This window comes from Diceros bicornis, chromosome 6 (genome assembly GCF_020826845.1).
Source record: "Diceros bicornis minor isolate mBicDic1 chromosome 6, mDicBic1.mat.cur, whole genome shotgun sequence".
NCBI classification, from domain to species: domain Eukaryota; kingdom Metazoa; phylum Chordata; class Mammalia; order Perissodactyla; family Rhinocerotidae; genus Diceros; species Diceros bicornis.
Window position 1 is genome coordinate 30,088,109 of NC_080745.1, and position 14,148 is coordinate 30,102,256.

The 14,148-nt window shown below is 43.6% G+C and overlaps 1 protein-coding gene across 1 annotated transcript in view; it reads left to right on the top strand.

Moving 5' to 3' along the window:
- The window catches only part of KCNMA1 (potassium calcium-activated channel subfamily M alpha 1), a 488,218-nt gene that overhangs the window by 400,006 nt on the left and 74,064 nt on the right, over positions 1 to 14,148 (top strand). The window contains exon 20 of the mRNA XM_058542759.1: positions 5,356 to 5,449. Coding sequence (XP_058398742.1) covers positions 5,356 to 5,449 — 94 coding nt within the window. The remainder of the gene's footprint in view (positions 1 to 5,355; positions 5,450 to 14,148) is intronic.

Below are 14,148 nucleotides of genomic sequence, written 5' to 3' on the forward strand. Positions count from 1 at the left end.
ACCTTGAGAGTTAACTAGCCCAGATTTTACAGTGAAGGTCTTGGGCGGTCTTATTAGAGAGAGGACAAGTCAGCTTGGGAGTTTTTTCCATTGTGAACTACATATTGCAAAATGACCATATTACTATGACTTACATGATTTTTCTTGGGGGGCAAGTTTGGTAAACCCACAGAAAATAGGAAGCACACTGTTAGATCCATAGTCCAGCAATTTTCCCCCTCTCCATACCCTCAGTTTTAGTAAAATGACATTTGCATCCTGAAAAACTGAAAACATACACCTAAGTTTCACTGACATCACTCATGAGACAAGGAGATGTGACACATCCCCCTTTCTTAGGAGTGGCAAACCCATGGTGTTTAATGCAACTTAGGCATCAATATCACAACCAAGGGGTCTGACTGGCCAGCGATAGTTTAACATTGAGGGTTGATGACTTGGAATATAATGGTTGTTCAGTAGGATGCATTTTAGCAGGTTTCAGGAGATAATGGTCTGGTCTTGCTGCTAAACCAAGTTTTCTGTGTCTGTGTATATTGTAGAGGAGAGGGGGACTCTGTATGTTTTTGGAAATTATTGCACAAACAAGATTGTCTTCGGACATATTATCCCATCTGACATTGATGACAATAACACAGCAAAAAGAATTTTGAGAAGTCATTGGGGTAAAAGAAAAGAAAAAAAAAAAAAACTTGAATTCAGTTGTGAGGGAGAAACTTAAAACTATGCTTCTATTCATTGTTAAAACTGGTTTGGAACAATTCTAATGAAAAAATTCACAAAGGATTAATTTCCGTTTTCTTTTCTCATTATTATTTGGCAGTCAAGATTCAAGCTAGATCCCGCTATCCCAAAGACCCATTTGTGTTCAAGAACACAACTCACAATTCTCAGCTTGTGACCGAGCCAGGTGAAGGAGTTCTGGAACCCATCCCAATTTTTAATAACTGCACCCCTCAATGTTCTACCTTAACATGCTGAGCTCAGTTGAAGAAGAAAGATGCACTAGTATAGATGTCAGCATGCATTTAGCTTGTTGGGCGGCAAAATACCAAAGAGAAAAACCATAAAAAACAATAAATAATAATTAAAACTACCTTACGCCCAAATTAGCAGCTTGCTCAAGACTTCACTTGGAAGCCCTGTTAGCTAGATGCCTTTGCGTTCAAGCCACTGTGCATGCCTCTTACTCTGAGTGGTTCCAGTGTGAATATGACAATACTAATGACCTGCTAAGTGTATGCAGATGTGGGTTTCTCCAGATGTGGTGATTAGTAATGTAATGGAGATAGCCAGTCGATTCATGTTTATGGGTTGTTTGCCTTTTATTACTTTTCCGAGTTTATTTGCTTTGAACTATTTTTTAACTCCAGCCAACAAACTCACCTTTAAGTCTCAAAGGGCTTTATCCCCCTAAACCATGATGAGGAAACAGGGAAGAAAGAATGTGCCCCCAGGCTGGAGCTGAGCATCAGGTCCATCACATGTCAGCTTTGGACTATTTGGGAAAACTGAAAGTTAGAATCATTGCTCCATTTTACTGGAAGGGCCCACAAAGAGGCAATGGTGAACCCTGACAGTGTTTGCAAGCTGGCTAGGCCATAAAGAAAGAGATTTCTTTTTAAAAAAAATCCAGGGAAATATATGATCATCTTGAAGTAAGCCCAAAGTTCTGGCCAGTGTTTCTGGAAGATGTTGCCTTGCTTTCGTTTGAAAACAGAATGCCGAAGAAAAGTCGAGTAAAATGTTGTTACAGATGTTCAACTGTGCATTAAGGCTGTTGGAATTGCCACCACATCTTAAATCAATTCCCAGAACATTGTCTGGAGGTTATGTCATTGAAATAATGAATCCTCTTTAGTCAAGTATAAGCAAACATGTTAAAACATCATTGTAACTTTAAATTAAACTCTAGTGCAAACCAAGGGATCTGAAGCCTCATTAGACTTGCCTGACATTTTTCTAGCACTGAGTCTTCCCAAACTGTAAAACTGTTCGATTCAGTGCCTATTAGACAGGCGAGCACTGGGAAGTTACTACAGCACATTAAGTGTTATACTTAGGGATGTGCAAAAACAAGCCCTTGAATTTTATGAGTACTTGGAGACTGGATGGAGTTCAGCTCCTATAAAAATTCCACATTGGATTCCTGAACTTGTTTGTGCTTTAAAGAAGCTGGTAAGTCAGGTTCCTTTAAAAGACCATATCTTCACGCGGCTTCCACAGCATGATACAAGTGAAAATGCTAGAGACAGAGGTGTATTGTAATTAGCCAAAAAGCGGGTTAAACATGAACCTGTAAATGTGCTTCGACGTGAGGTAGTGGCCTGTTACTTCAATACATTTGTCTTTCATGAAAGTAGGTAAATTTGTCTCTCTTTTAATTCAATTTTTATTCCTCTCATGTAGTCACAGAAGCCATGAAATGAAAATTATATTTTATAGCTTAACTAAAAGTTTTCCTAGATCTACTTTCTTTAAATATGCAGAAATTGATAGAATCCATATAAAGGATAATAATTAAATATGGTTTATATCCTACTTATGAGAAAGAAGTTATCACGGCTTCTCTTGTGGGATCTATGCCATCTGTAATGGTCTCCATTACACGACGTTCATATATTTAAGCTGGAGACATTTTCCCCCATCTCTTCAGGGAACAGATCTGCATTTCCAGGCGGTGAGTACAGGAGGAAACCTTTGAACACGAGTTTCATTTAAGACAACAAATCCCAGTTTAAATGCAGTATGATTATGATGGATGATCTTTCTGAGCTGCAATGAAAATAAATAGTTTCCTTGCGTAGAAGGAGGCATAAGTTTAGCACCAGGACGAGGTGTCTCCCTGGAGCTGGGTAACAGGTATTAACTTGCAAGTCTTCCATCTGAAGATCACTGCATGTAAACAAACAGCGACAAGGCGCCAGGATAATGGGCGTTTAACTGAAGAGAGTTATTTATCTCAGGCACATTGCAAATGAAGAAACAAAAGTTCAGCAAAGAATCCAACAGAAATGCCAGTGAGGGTGACTCCTGTACAGGTCTTAACTAATATAGACTCCTTGTATGATAGGACAAAACCACGGCAACATCTGGTGGCCTTGAATAAAGCCAGCCCTAGTAGACTAGGGTACGTAAAAGACCTTTTTGAATATTTCATTCTAACCATAAGAAGACTTGTGTGATAGAGAAGAAAAGAACTTTCATCCCCACTAGACCCGCTCACATGCACAGACATTATTTAGTTCATCTTGCTACTCAACTAATCTAGATCACCCTGAAGACAATACAGTGGCAAGTGGTCCATACTAAGAGATGACCTTGTATTATGGATGGAGGCAAGACTTTCTACGCCATCCTAAAATGGGGAAAGTGTAGAAGTATACTTACACACGCACACATTCTCTCTCTCTCTCTCTCTCTCTCTCTCTCTCTCTCTCTCTCTCTCTCTCTCAATATAACTGCCTTTCTACCCCATTATTGCCTGGGATGCCCGACCCCCTATCCTGTGAAAGGAAGATGAATTCAGGTCAAGCTCAGAGTGCCTGTTTGCTTGCTGAGAGATGCATATCAACTCTAAGTGATTTTTTTCAATACCATTTATGTGGCTTGTATTTATTTCCTTTAATCTTTTAAGTGCTGTTTAGTCTCTGTGTGATTTGCTGTGGATACTCATTTCTGATAAGATGCGATATCCTCCCAGCTACATAGTTCCTGCCTAGAGCCCTAAGTGACTGATACTGTTGCAGCCTGAGCCCGGGCCTCTGGGGGGGGCCGGTGCGGGGAGCAGGTGGTAGAGTGAGTTGGCTGTGGGCATTTGCAGGCGCTTTCTTGCCTTCATTTCTTCTGGTATCGCCCTCACCTGAAACCACATGCTTGTTCTCTTTCCCTGTGTTGGCCAGAATTTAGACAACCCCTAACTGCCAGTGTAATAGGGGCTTATACCAAGTATGCTACTTTGAAGCAAGTTTGGAGGGTAGTTGGATTATTATAATCCCTTTGGAACCATGCATCATAACATACTAAATTTATTTAGAGTTTTCATGGATATACCATATAATGCATGTCCTGATATGGGTCTTCCTGGATAATATCAAGTAGCTGAGATGGCATTTTCTCCCCCACCTAAGACTTGTACACCATTAACATATATCAAGCTTCTATTGATGTTGTCACTGCTAATATTTCTCTTCTTAGCTTTAAGGTAACTGCCGTGCATTCCAGGTTTCAGGGGTGCTTCCTCCCAGTCTGTGTTGCAGTCAACTATAAGAATCCAAGGATCCTATTTTTCCCTCTTGACATTACAGCTTTGGCATGAATCGTGGGGGTGGGTGAGGACTAGAATTTTGCCGCTGATGCCCTTGGGTGGCAGGCTGGGTATGCATCTGCTAATTATCAAGCAGCTCTCTTAAAAAGAAGCATGATACAGGCTAATATATCTACAAAGCTTATTAGTGGGTGTCTTTGGGCAAAAGCCATAGAGTGTGCTGTGTTGTTTGTGAGCAAAGCTTCACATTGCTTAGCGACCTGTGTGGTTTAGACATTTGGAAAACAGCGTTTGATTTCCAATCCCCTGTGCTTCCCTCTCTCCCTGCCCCCCACCACATCATCAGAGAATCATTCAATGGCAACCTTCTCCTTCATTTGATGCTCTTCTGCAGCCCGGTTCTCCAACCTTGCAGCCTGGTCCTCCTGTCTTAATGAGTTAAGAAAGGATCCCATGTACACGGTCCTACATGCCCTCCCTCTTGGGAGGTGGAGGGACTCGAGCTGAGTTGGGCTGGGGATCCTTGAGCCAGCATGCACCAATGTTCCCAGTCCTGACTGATTGAAACATTGGCTGTGGGGGCCTCAAATCCTTACCTCTTCAAGGCTCAACCTCTGGTGTACACGGATTAGGAACCAGTTAAGTTGGTTCATTTGCAGAAGCAGCAGGCTGGCAGCTATTATGTCGCTATTTCAAATACAACTTTATTTCTGGGTTACGAGAAAACCCAGAAAAGCAAAGTAACCAAAATTAACTCTAAGGATAATGATTGGGTGTTCCCATATATATATATATTTTGTATGCAGATAAACCGTGATTTCTTTTTCTTATGGCAGGGCATTTACAAACTATTTTAGTCTGTTTAAAGTGCATGTTCAAATGCTGGCGTGTAAAGAGGTGATGCTCCCACCTTTTCTAAGCCGGCCTCTTTGACTAACACATTTGGTCTTTGTCATTGGGTCCTAAAAGACAACCATGAATTCCTAGTGAGTGACTGAGCCATGAGTGTGTGTCTTTTGATATCTTGCCTGTATTTCACAGTCTGCCCTCAAACTGTTCATAATCTCATGAGCTGCCTGTATTTCCAGTTGAAGATGAACAGCCGTCAACGCTGTCACCAAAAAAGAAGCAACGCAATGGAGGCATGCGGAACTCACCGAGCTCCTCGCCCAAGCTGATGAGGTAAGGAGAGGGGCTGCAGGCGACACGGGTTCCCCCCCAGCTCCTTCTCTTCCTCTCCTTGCCCCCTCCCCAGCCTGCCTAGGCCTGAAGCCTCCCCTCCCCAACCAGCATGAGGCGGGGGAGGGGACAAGATGGTTAGATGGCTTCTTAAAGGCTGGAGTATTTATTCTGTCAGCTTGTCAGCAGTTAATGATAGAGCTGAAAAAATTCTGTCATGAAAAACAGTTTGAAAAGCTGTTTGAAAAATACATAGGCTTTAAAGTCTTAGCTGTCACCATGTCCTGTCTATGTGTAGTTCCTAAACAGCAGTGGCACTAATGACGGTGGCAACCAATCAGAGGAACTCGTGTGGTTAGTTTGCCTCCGGCAAGTCTCTTTCTGCTGGAGTCCCTCTGAGGACTGTTTTCTGTACTTAAGGCCATGTGTGAGATGTATCATCACAATCAAAAATGAACCTGAAGATTACCTTCCTTTTATCCTGTCGATTGAAATCAAATTTCTGTTAATTGATTTTGACCGATAAAAAAGTCTAATAATCTGTGGACTTGCCAAAGTAAAGTTCAAAAGTAATCCAGTTCTGCTCAGGCTAAAAGCAATATTAATTATGAAATACAGTGTGTGTGCATTCGTTCTTTCTCTCTCTCTCCTTCCTTCCTTCCTTCCCTCCCTTCTTTCCATCTTGACTATGGCTTCCTCTAGGAAATGGCAAGTGAAACCAAATTTCAATAGAGCTCTGCAGCTTCCTCTTCTTGGCGTCTTCCTCTTTCATCTCCCCTTTTTTGTCTTCGATTCATCTGCCAATCTCAGTGCTTATTTCCTCCAACATCCTGACTCTCTAGCACCTCAATGAAACGAGAGTGATTTCAGATTTGCACTGCTCTCCCTAAATGGTTACTGTCATGGAAACGCCTGCCATCTTGACGTTACTTTCTTCTTTTCATTGGCATTGGCTGCTCTCCTCTCTTTGATTACTGAAATACAGTAATGGCGATTTCCCCCGCTGTCCCCCCTTCTCCATCACATTCACATCTTTCTGGCCCTCCACGACCACCTTTCTAGGAAGTGGACAGGGGCAGCCCTTCTCCATGCCACTAAGGACACAGGTCCCAGTGGAAGACTCACCCAGGCCATGGCCTTTTCCATTATGACCATCTCTTCCTGTTAAATGTTTCTTTAACAGTTCTCTGCCTGCCCCTTGGCTCAGCCCTGCTCCACTATCGCTGATTTACATGCTTGTTTACAGTTTATGAGGAGGAATAAAACGCACCAACTGCCAAGCTTCTCATTTTTATGACTCCAGTTGTCATGCTAGCATCCGTTTCCTATTTACTCACCTTTAGGTAATCGTCTTATCTAATGCTAATAGTTTTATCCATTTAAAGTAGAGAAAAGCACAGGCGCTTTCTTTTGCCTAAATTTAGAGAAGCAAATAAATAAATAAAGAGAAATCTGAAAAATCTGAAACCTTTGGAGCCAAATTCCCTGTCCCTGTTTGCTATGTAAAGTATGGCTCATTTCTTTGATCTTGAGTAATAATAATTCTGAGGAGTTACTACTGTTTTCATATGCTTCAAAGCTGTGTCAAAGTTTTGCTGCTTAAGGGTACTTCTTTATTCTGTTGGCTCTTGGGTACCAAGATGACAGGTCTTCTGTACGAGGTGGAAGCTTTTTTAAGTCGTAGCCTTCAGCAAAACATCAAATTACCAAATCCAGGGTAACATACTTCTACACAAATGCCTTTCCTGTAGATATATTATACCATATATATTAAATACTTTAGTGTTACACGCTACATTTTATGTGCAATAGAAAGTGATGGTTTGAGGTAGCCTTGGGGGGACTTTTTTTCCACAAGCAGAAAAAACTAGTGTATACGGTATCAAGTATGGTTTTTACAGGACTTTCTGCCCGAAGGCCTTGCTAAATAAGTAATGATCAACAGATTGGCTGTGGGTTTTTGAAAAGCATGCCTATGTCAGTTTGCATGATGAGGGAGAATTTTCAAAGTGGGTCTTGCTTTCATTGCCTGTCGGAGAGGGGCTGAGGGAGGCAGTCATCCCAGGCTGGAGCTGTCTGCTCCGTGGTACATCAGAATCGCTAAACGTGGGTCAGGCGGTGAGCTGAAACTCGCCAAGCTGCAGAACTTGGGTTTCTGGTGTTGGTGCCTTTGGCTGCTGCTACGGCGTGGCTACTGCTTTATCCCACCAGCCCACAGTGGTCTCGGTCGCTGCTCAGCTGGACTGCCCCCACAGGCAGGCTGTCCCATGACAAATGAGAAAGTCTTAGACACCCCTCCTTTACCATGACTTTCTCTGTTCCAGGTGCTCTCCATGCTCTGTGTGATGTGGGAGCAAAGACAGGGTGCCAAGCTCTCTCTCTATTTCCCGGGTATGAATGAAGAGCCCATGGGCAGGTTGCTTTGGTTTGAATATCCGGCACTGGCGGTGAGGTTGCCTTGGCCTATTTTTGCTGGATCGCTCTTGTTGATTGACAGAAAACAGAGGGGCTCACGCGGCACCTTGTGGCTTCCCCAGGTCCCCCCCACCCTCCCACATCTTCAGACATTCCCCTTCTACTCTACAGAAGATAGTACTCCCAGTATGACCTGAAAAATCCATAAAGGAAACTAATGACTTATTTGAAGTGGATTTTTTGACATGAGTTTGTGGCTTACTGTTTGAGCAGAATCAATCATTCTGAATGCGGGCAGGTTTTAGTGGCCTATGGGCAGTGATAGGAATAGCTCCAGGAGAACTGGAGAGCCCAGAATGGGCTAGGATGGGCTTTAATTTACCACTGTGGCTTCCGCAAATAAAACAGCCTCCTGCGTGAGGGATCCTTGCAAACCATCTGGCAGCATGAAATGCTACTGAGACTCTGCACTAATGGTCTTTGTCTCCCCTTTGTTCTGGTATCAGGCTTACCCTGGTTTCTAAGTGTCACTTAACTCTCTGCACAATCATTAGGTGAACAGCCTCGTTTTGTGTGTCTGGATCCTGACGCAGTATGTTTTTTAGTCACCCTGACAGAAGACAACCCTCACGGTCAGACTGAGCCAAATGGCTAGTGTCTGTGCTCCAAGCCAGGGATTCGTGTGTCATGATAGATAACCTTTGGCATCACACCGCAAGGAGGAGCAGGCCATGGAGGTTACCAGTGCTGTTATTCACTTTCCTTGTTGGTCTTCTAACATGGAATTATTTAAGGAGCCTTTCGTAGTTTTCTTCTAAAATCACCGAGCACCTGTTATGTAGTTCTCCCTACTTAGTGGGTTTGTGCCTTATAAGGATAGCTGTGTCTTTCTTCAGTTGAAAGGCCCTAGTGGGCAAGACCTTTGTCTCTAAATAACTAAGTCAAGAGTTCTTAATTTGCGGGCCTCACAGACCCCATTGAATATTCAAAGAAAGCTCTCTAGGGGAAAAAAAAAAAAAAAAAAAAACGGTACAGTGGACACCATTGTGACTACAGTCGAAGCAGATTCATGAATTCCCTAAATGTCTGCCCCAGTTACGGTCACATTCAGTTCCTTCCACAGTCACCTTCAGGTAGTTGCATTCACACATGCTTTTAGGATGCTGAGAATATTCCTCCAGTGGGCAGATGATATGGAGTAAATGCCTGGGCTCTCTCACGGTATCCTCAAATGCAACCCAAAAAGGCTGTGCATTTCAGCTGCCTGCTTCTATTCCTTTTCTCAGATTAATTCCAATTCAGCAAATGTTTAGTGAGAGCTTAGTATATTCAAGGTGTTGTGGGAGGTCTTTGAGGGGTGTAAGTAAGATGGATTAGAGTCAGTCCCTATCTTCATAATGCTCACAGTTTAATGAAGGACACAGACAGGCATATACAGGAAAATAGAATAGGAACCGCTTGGAGATCTACTAGCGTGGGCTGTGAGAGCAGAGAGAGCTCTCATTACTTCTGATTTGGGAGGCTGAGCCTGATGTATGAAGGAGGTTTCATTTAACCTAGCTCTGTATGATGAGGGCTGATAATATTACCTACCCTTGTTCATTGTTTCCTGGGTGCTAGGCATCATTCCAAGAGTGTTATGCCCGTGAACTCATTGAATCCTAACTACTACTCCATGAGTACATCTTACTCTTTCCCCCATTTTACAGATGAGGAAGCTGAGTCCCAGAGATGTAAAGTCTGGTAAATCTAGTAAGTCTTACCTAATTAGGAATATTTGAACCCAGATAGTTTCGCTTCCAAACCCATGTTATTAACTCCTTCCCTATTCTGCTCAATGGAAGAAATATGGAAAGTGCTCAGGCCTCAGTAAGTAACTTGGTGTGGCTAGAGCATCCTTAGTGTAGGATGACTGGAGTTGAAAATATGAGAGTGTCTGGCACCCATTCCTGAAGGCCTTGGCCTGTTGGAGACATTGGGGAACCCTTGCAGGTTTTTGAGGAGGCAGTGCCCTAACTGGTGTTTTGGGAGGATCACTGATGGCAGTAGAAGGAAGCGTTTAGAACCCTTTATCGGGGCCTTCCAGAGATACATGTTATATAAATGCAGAGGTGGAAAGAGAAGGCCCAGCCCAGCCCTAGCCTCTGCCAAGGTTGTTTGGGTCCAAGATTACTCAGGGTCTGCTGTAGAATCATGGACCAGAAGTGGGCTAGACAATTTTCCCAAGAAGGACACACAGCATTCCTGACATCAGTCCATGTTACACCTATTTGTCCAGGACCTACGGGACTTGGAGTGAGATAGAGTAGCATGGGCCATGAGGATTGATGCTGGATAGTCAGGTAGACAATTTTCACAAAGAGAGAGCCCCCAGCCGGGCTAGCAAGGGTAACTGATGACACTAAAAACAGAGCAATTGAACACTGTGAAAGGAGCTTCGTGTCATGAGACCCAGGAAATATTAGAAATTAGTTTCCTCAATAGGAGGGAAAATAAGATTTGAGGACAAGAGATTACCCTCTTGGGCATTAACCGATCATTAAGTGAAATAAACTCATCTGCTTGTTAAGTCCCATTCCCTCTCTTTTGACTCATACCTTTCATGAGGTCTTTGTTAGGACTGCCAACTTGAAAGGTTTTGTAATAGAAAATGGCAAAATGGCCTGAGCCCACTCAGAGTTGGGGACAGAATGCCACTCTCACTGTTCCTTCCACTGGGCAGAAGAAAGAAGGAAGGCAGGGACAGCTTAGCTAAGTAAATGCACCTCTTAATGCACAAACAAATAGCAAATGACAGGCCCCCACGGGACCGGAGAGGAAAGAAATAGTGGGTCTCATCATACCAAGGCTTGGGTGGATTTGACACAATGTCCCTGGACAAGATGCATGCTCAGCAGAGGGTCATTATCCTGTCCTCTTGTTTCAAGAGCATCTTGTACACTCTCCTCTCGGACTGAAGAACATGTCAGTTCTCCCGGGTTGTCTCCCAAACATCAAGGCAGTAATTTCCTTCTTCCTCCGAGAGTGGTGGCTGCCTAACAAGAGATGACATATTAGGTGGCAGCAGTTCCTGACTGTTTACTTGTTAGGCAGAAAAAAAAAGTAAGTGGATAGATACAGAGAAGTTGAAAGGGACTGTAGTTTTCCAGAGTCGCTAGGACCTGGCCTGAAGGTTTTGTCAAGGTGGCTCCAGGGACGGCCATCTGGTGGGAGATGGAGCAGGGGTAGTGGGCAGCTGGGTCTCAGGAGAGATGGTCGTTACACAGGAGGGTAGAGACAGTGTTGAAAGATGAGCTAAGGCAGGAGCCAAAATCTGAAATTCAGACTCCTTGCAACATAGCAGGAAATAGTATTCACCTAGAAATAAAGTGCACCCTAGAATGAGGCAGATCCAATCAGAACCATTTATGGTGCTGAAAACCCAAATATGAGCCCTTTTGAGGAGACCATCTGAGAACCTCTCCAGTCTCCTGTGACCAGCACAGCCAGAGCCCCACTCAGGTGGCCTGACACTCTTGAACATTGCATTTAGGGACTTAGTTGTCTAAGTTGCCATGTTGTCTTCTATGAAATGGAAGAAGCAATGGGGAGAAAGGAGGGTAGAAAACTGCAGTATAAGTATTGCTCTTTACAAGAACTAATATTTCATTTGTTTTTCATGTTTGTTTATTTGCTGATTAGCTCATGGAAATAGAGGTCAGCAAGAGAGAGTCATTAGTGTGGCATCCAGGATAGGAATCCCCATCAAGTGTTGACACAACTCCTCAAGTTCCAGGGTCACAGAGAGAGTCAGCGTAGCTGACCTGTCACTAGTCCTATGCTTTTCATTTGGATAGCAGGGCCAGGATTAGGGTAAGGCATGTGAGGTGCCTCCTTAAATCTTATACCTGGGCCCCTCACTTGGCCCACTCTAGTCCTGGCTTTGCTGAATAGAACCATAGCCTTCCAGTCAGTACGTTGGAAACAGTTGCTAACTTTACTAGAATTGACTCAAACAACAGTTTCTCTATCTGAGAAAAACTTTATAACAATGGTTCTCAAACATTAGCATACATCAGAATTAACTAGAGCACCTGTTAAAACAGAGCCTGCTTGGGTAGGTCTGGGCTGGGCTGGAGAATCTGCATTTCTGTCAAGCTCTCAGATGATACTGATGTGGCTGGCATGGGGCTCACTTTGAGAAATGCTCTTACACGAATTGGAGCAGTGGGAGAAGCTTGATGTGATAGGGGCCCTCCTCCTCTTAGAAATGTTTAGACGAGTCATTGGAGCACTAAATAGTTGCTTAATTAAGAATACCTGTCCTGACCACTGTTGGACATCAAACACTAGTCCTCCCTGCCCATCAGTTACAGCAGCTGGCTCCGGGCACATCCCAGGCAGCCTGACTGGTGAGAGACATATTTCAGAGTCTCCCTTCAGATCATGATGCCCTACTTCAAACAGTCCCTGTAAAGTGAAAAACAGTGCAAGAGCCTTACTTGTTCCCCAAACAAATTGTGGCAAGGTATCAGAGGTGAATGGGCTCTCACCGGGCACATTTTCTGGTCTCCGCAAAAGGTCTGGTGAGCTTCTGTTGGCTGGTTTAAGAGTGTTCAGAGACTAGAGATCATTCATCAGCTCCTCTTGTTAGTTGTTTATTGAGCATCTACTGTATCCTCTGCTGGGTTCTGGAAATACATCCAAGAGTAAAATAGGGGTTCCCTGCCCTCAAGCAGCTCACATCTAATGGATGAGACAGAGATGCAAATTATTATCTCTGAAAGAGCATCTCTGACTTCTGTAGGAGCGTCTAAGAAGGGAAAACAGCTTCTGTCTCTGTGGCTATCGAGGAGGACAGCTTTGAGAGCAACATTTGAAGCAAACTTGGAGCCTCAGAAATGTCCTGACAGCTCTGCCGTGATGCCTGACATAATAGATATTCAACACAATTAGTGTTTGCCCCTTGGCTGAAAAGCCTGCAGAGGGATGAGAAATTTGCCCACGTTTTATGGAGCCTCCATTTCCCAGGGAGACCACGGCCGGGTGGGCCTCCACCTAAATGGATACCAGTAATGAGAGGAGAGACCTTCTGTGATGAGAAATGAGGTCCCAAAAATCAAGCAAGGAAAAGGCTGCAGTTTTAACACCATTTTGTAACTTTCCTCTTTCATAACTTTTCTTTGGGTTTGGTTCCTTGTACTTGAAGGTCAATTTCTGAAGTCCAGCGTTGTCCCCACTGCCGGGGGGGAAAAACTGAGATTTGCTGTATTTGCCTGTAAGGGGAACTGGGCTCTTTAAAATATAATACTGGCTTCCTCACAGCAGGTTTGCTGGAAAAGGGGTTTGTGGTTTTGCTTGAGGCTGTTGTCTTCAAGGCAAGCTTTTTGTGCCTCTGCTGTAGCAGGGCCTTTAGTTCACTTCCTGAGATTAATTGATGGCAAGTGGCATTCCTTGCTTTGCAAACCCTCAAAACAATGATCTTTTATTCTTCATCTGAGGTCAGGCATACTTAATTTCTAGCTGTGGACTCTGGAGGTGTGAGCTGAGATTCAAGAGGCATAGATATGAAAGATTTAACTCGCTGGAGCGCCTTGGTTGTTATAACAATGTGGATGTTCCTCAGTGGAGCCTTCAGATATTGGGAGATGGCAAAAGCTCACCCAGCCTTAATTGATTATGGAGGCTTTCCTTAGCACGTTGTCCTGACAAGGGCTCAAGGGTAATTTTCTACTGATTATTCACACCAGCTGTGCATTTTATAAATGCCCGCCATGCTGGTCTCCCTGTATTTGCAGCTTAGTGCACTGTGGCTTGGGGCGCTGCAGTGGAGAATGATCAAGATCCAGCTGCCTCCTGCAAGTGGGAGGGGACAGAATGGGGGCCAAGCAGCACTGGCTTCCAGTCAGAAGACCTCTCTGTTCAAAGCCTTCCCTCTCTTCTCACTAGCTGTGCCATGTTAGCTATGTGACTTCTCCACTCTGTTTCCCATCCATACAAATGGGTAATAATAACAGAAATTACCTACAAGTGTTATCGTGGTGGGTAAATCATAAAATGTAGGTAAAAGTTGTAGCACAGCAATGTTTGTAAGTGTTCGACTCATGGTAGATATCCATCTTAGTAGCAACAGTAGTCGTAATAGTAACGCTACATCTTTATTATTGAACTGCTCTACCTTTACTGTCTCCTTTTACCATTATAAGAGCTACAAATATATGAGTGGGTTCTAAGCAAAGTATAAAGAATGGTCATAAGAATGGTAATTAACACTTATCGAGGGCACACTCTGTATCAGGTTCTATGCT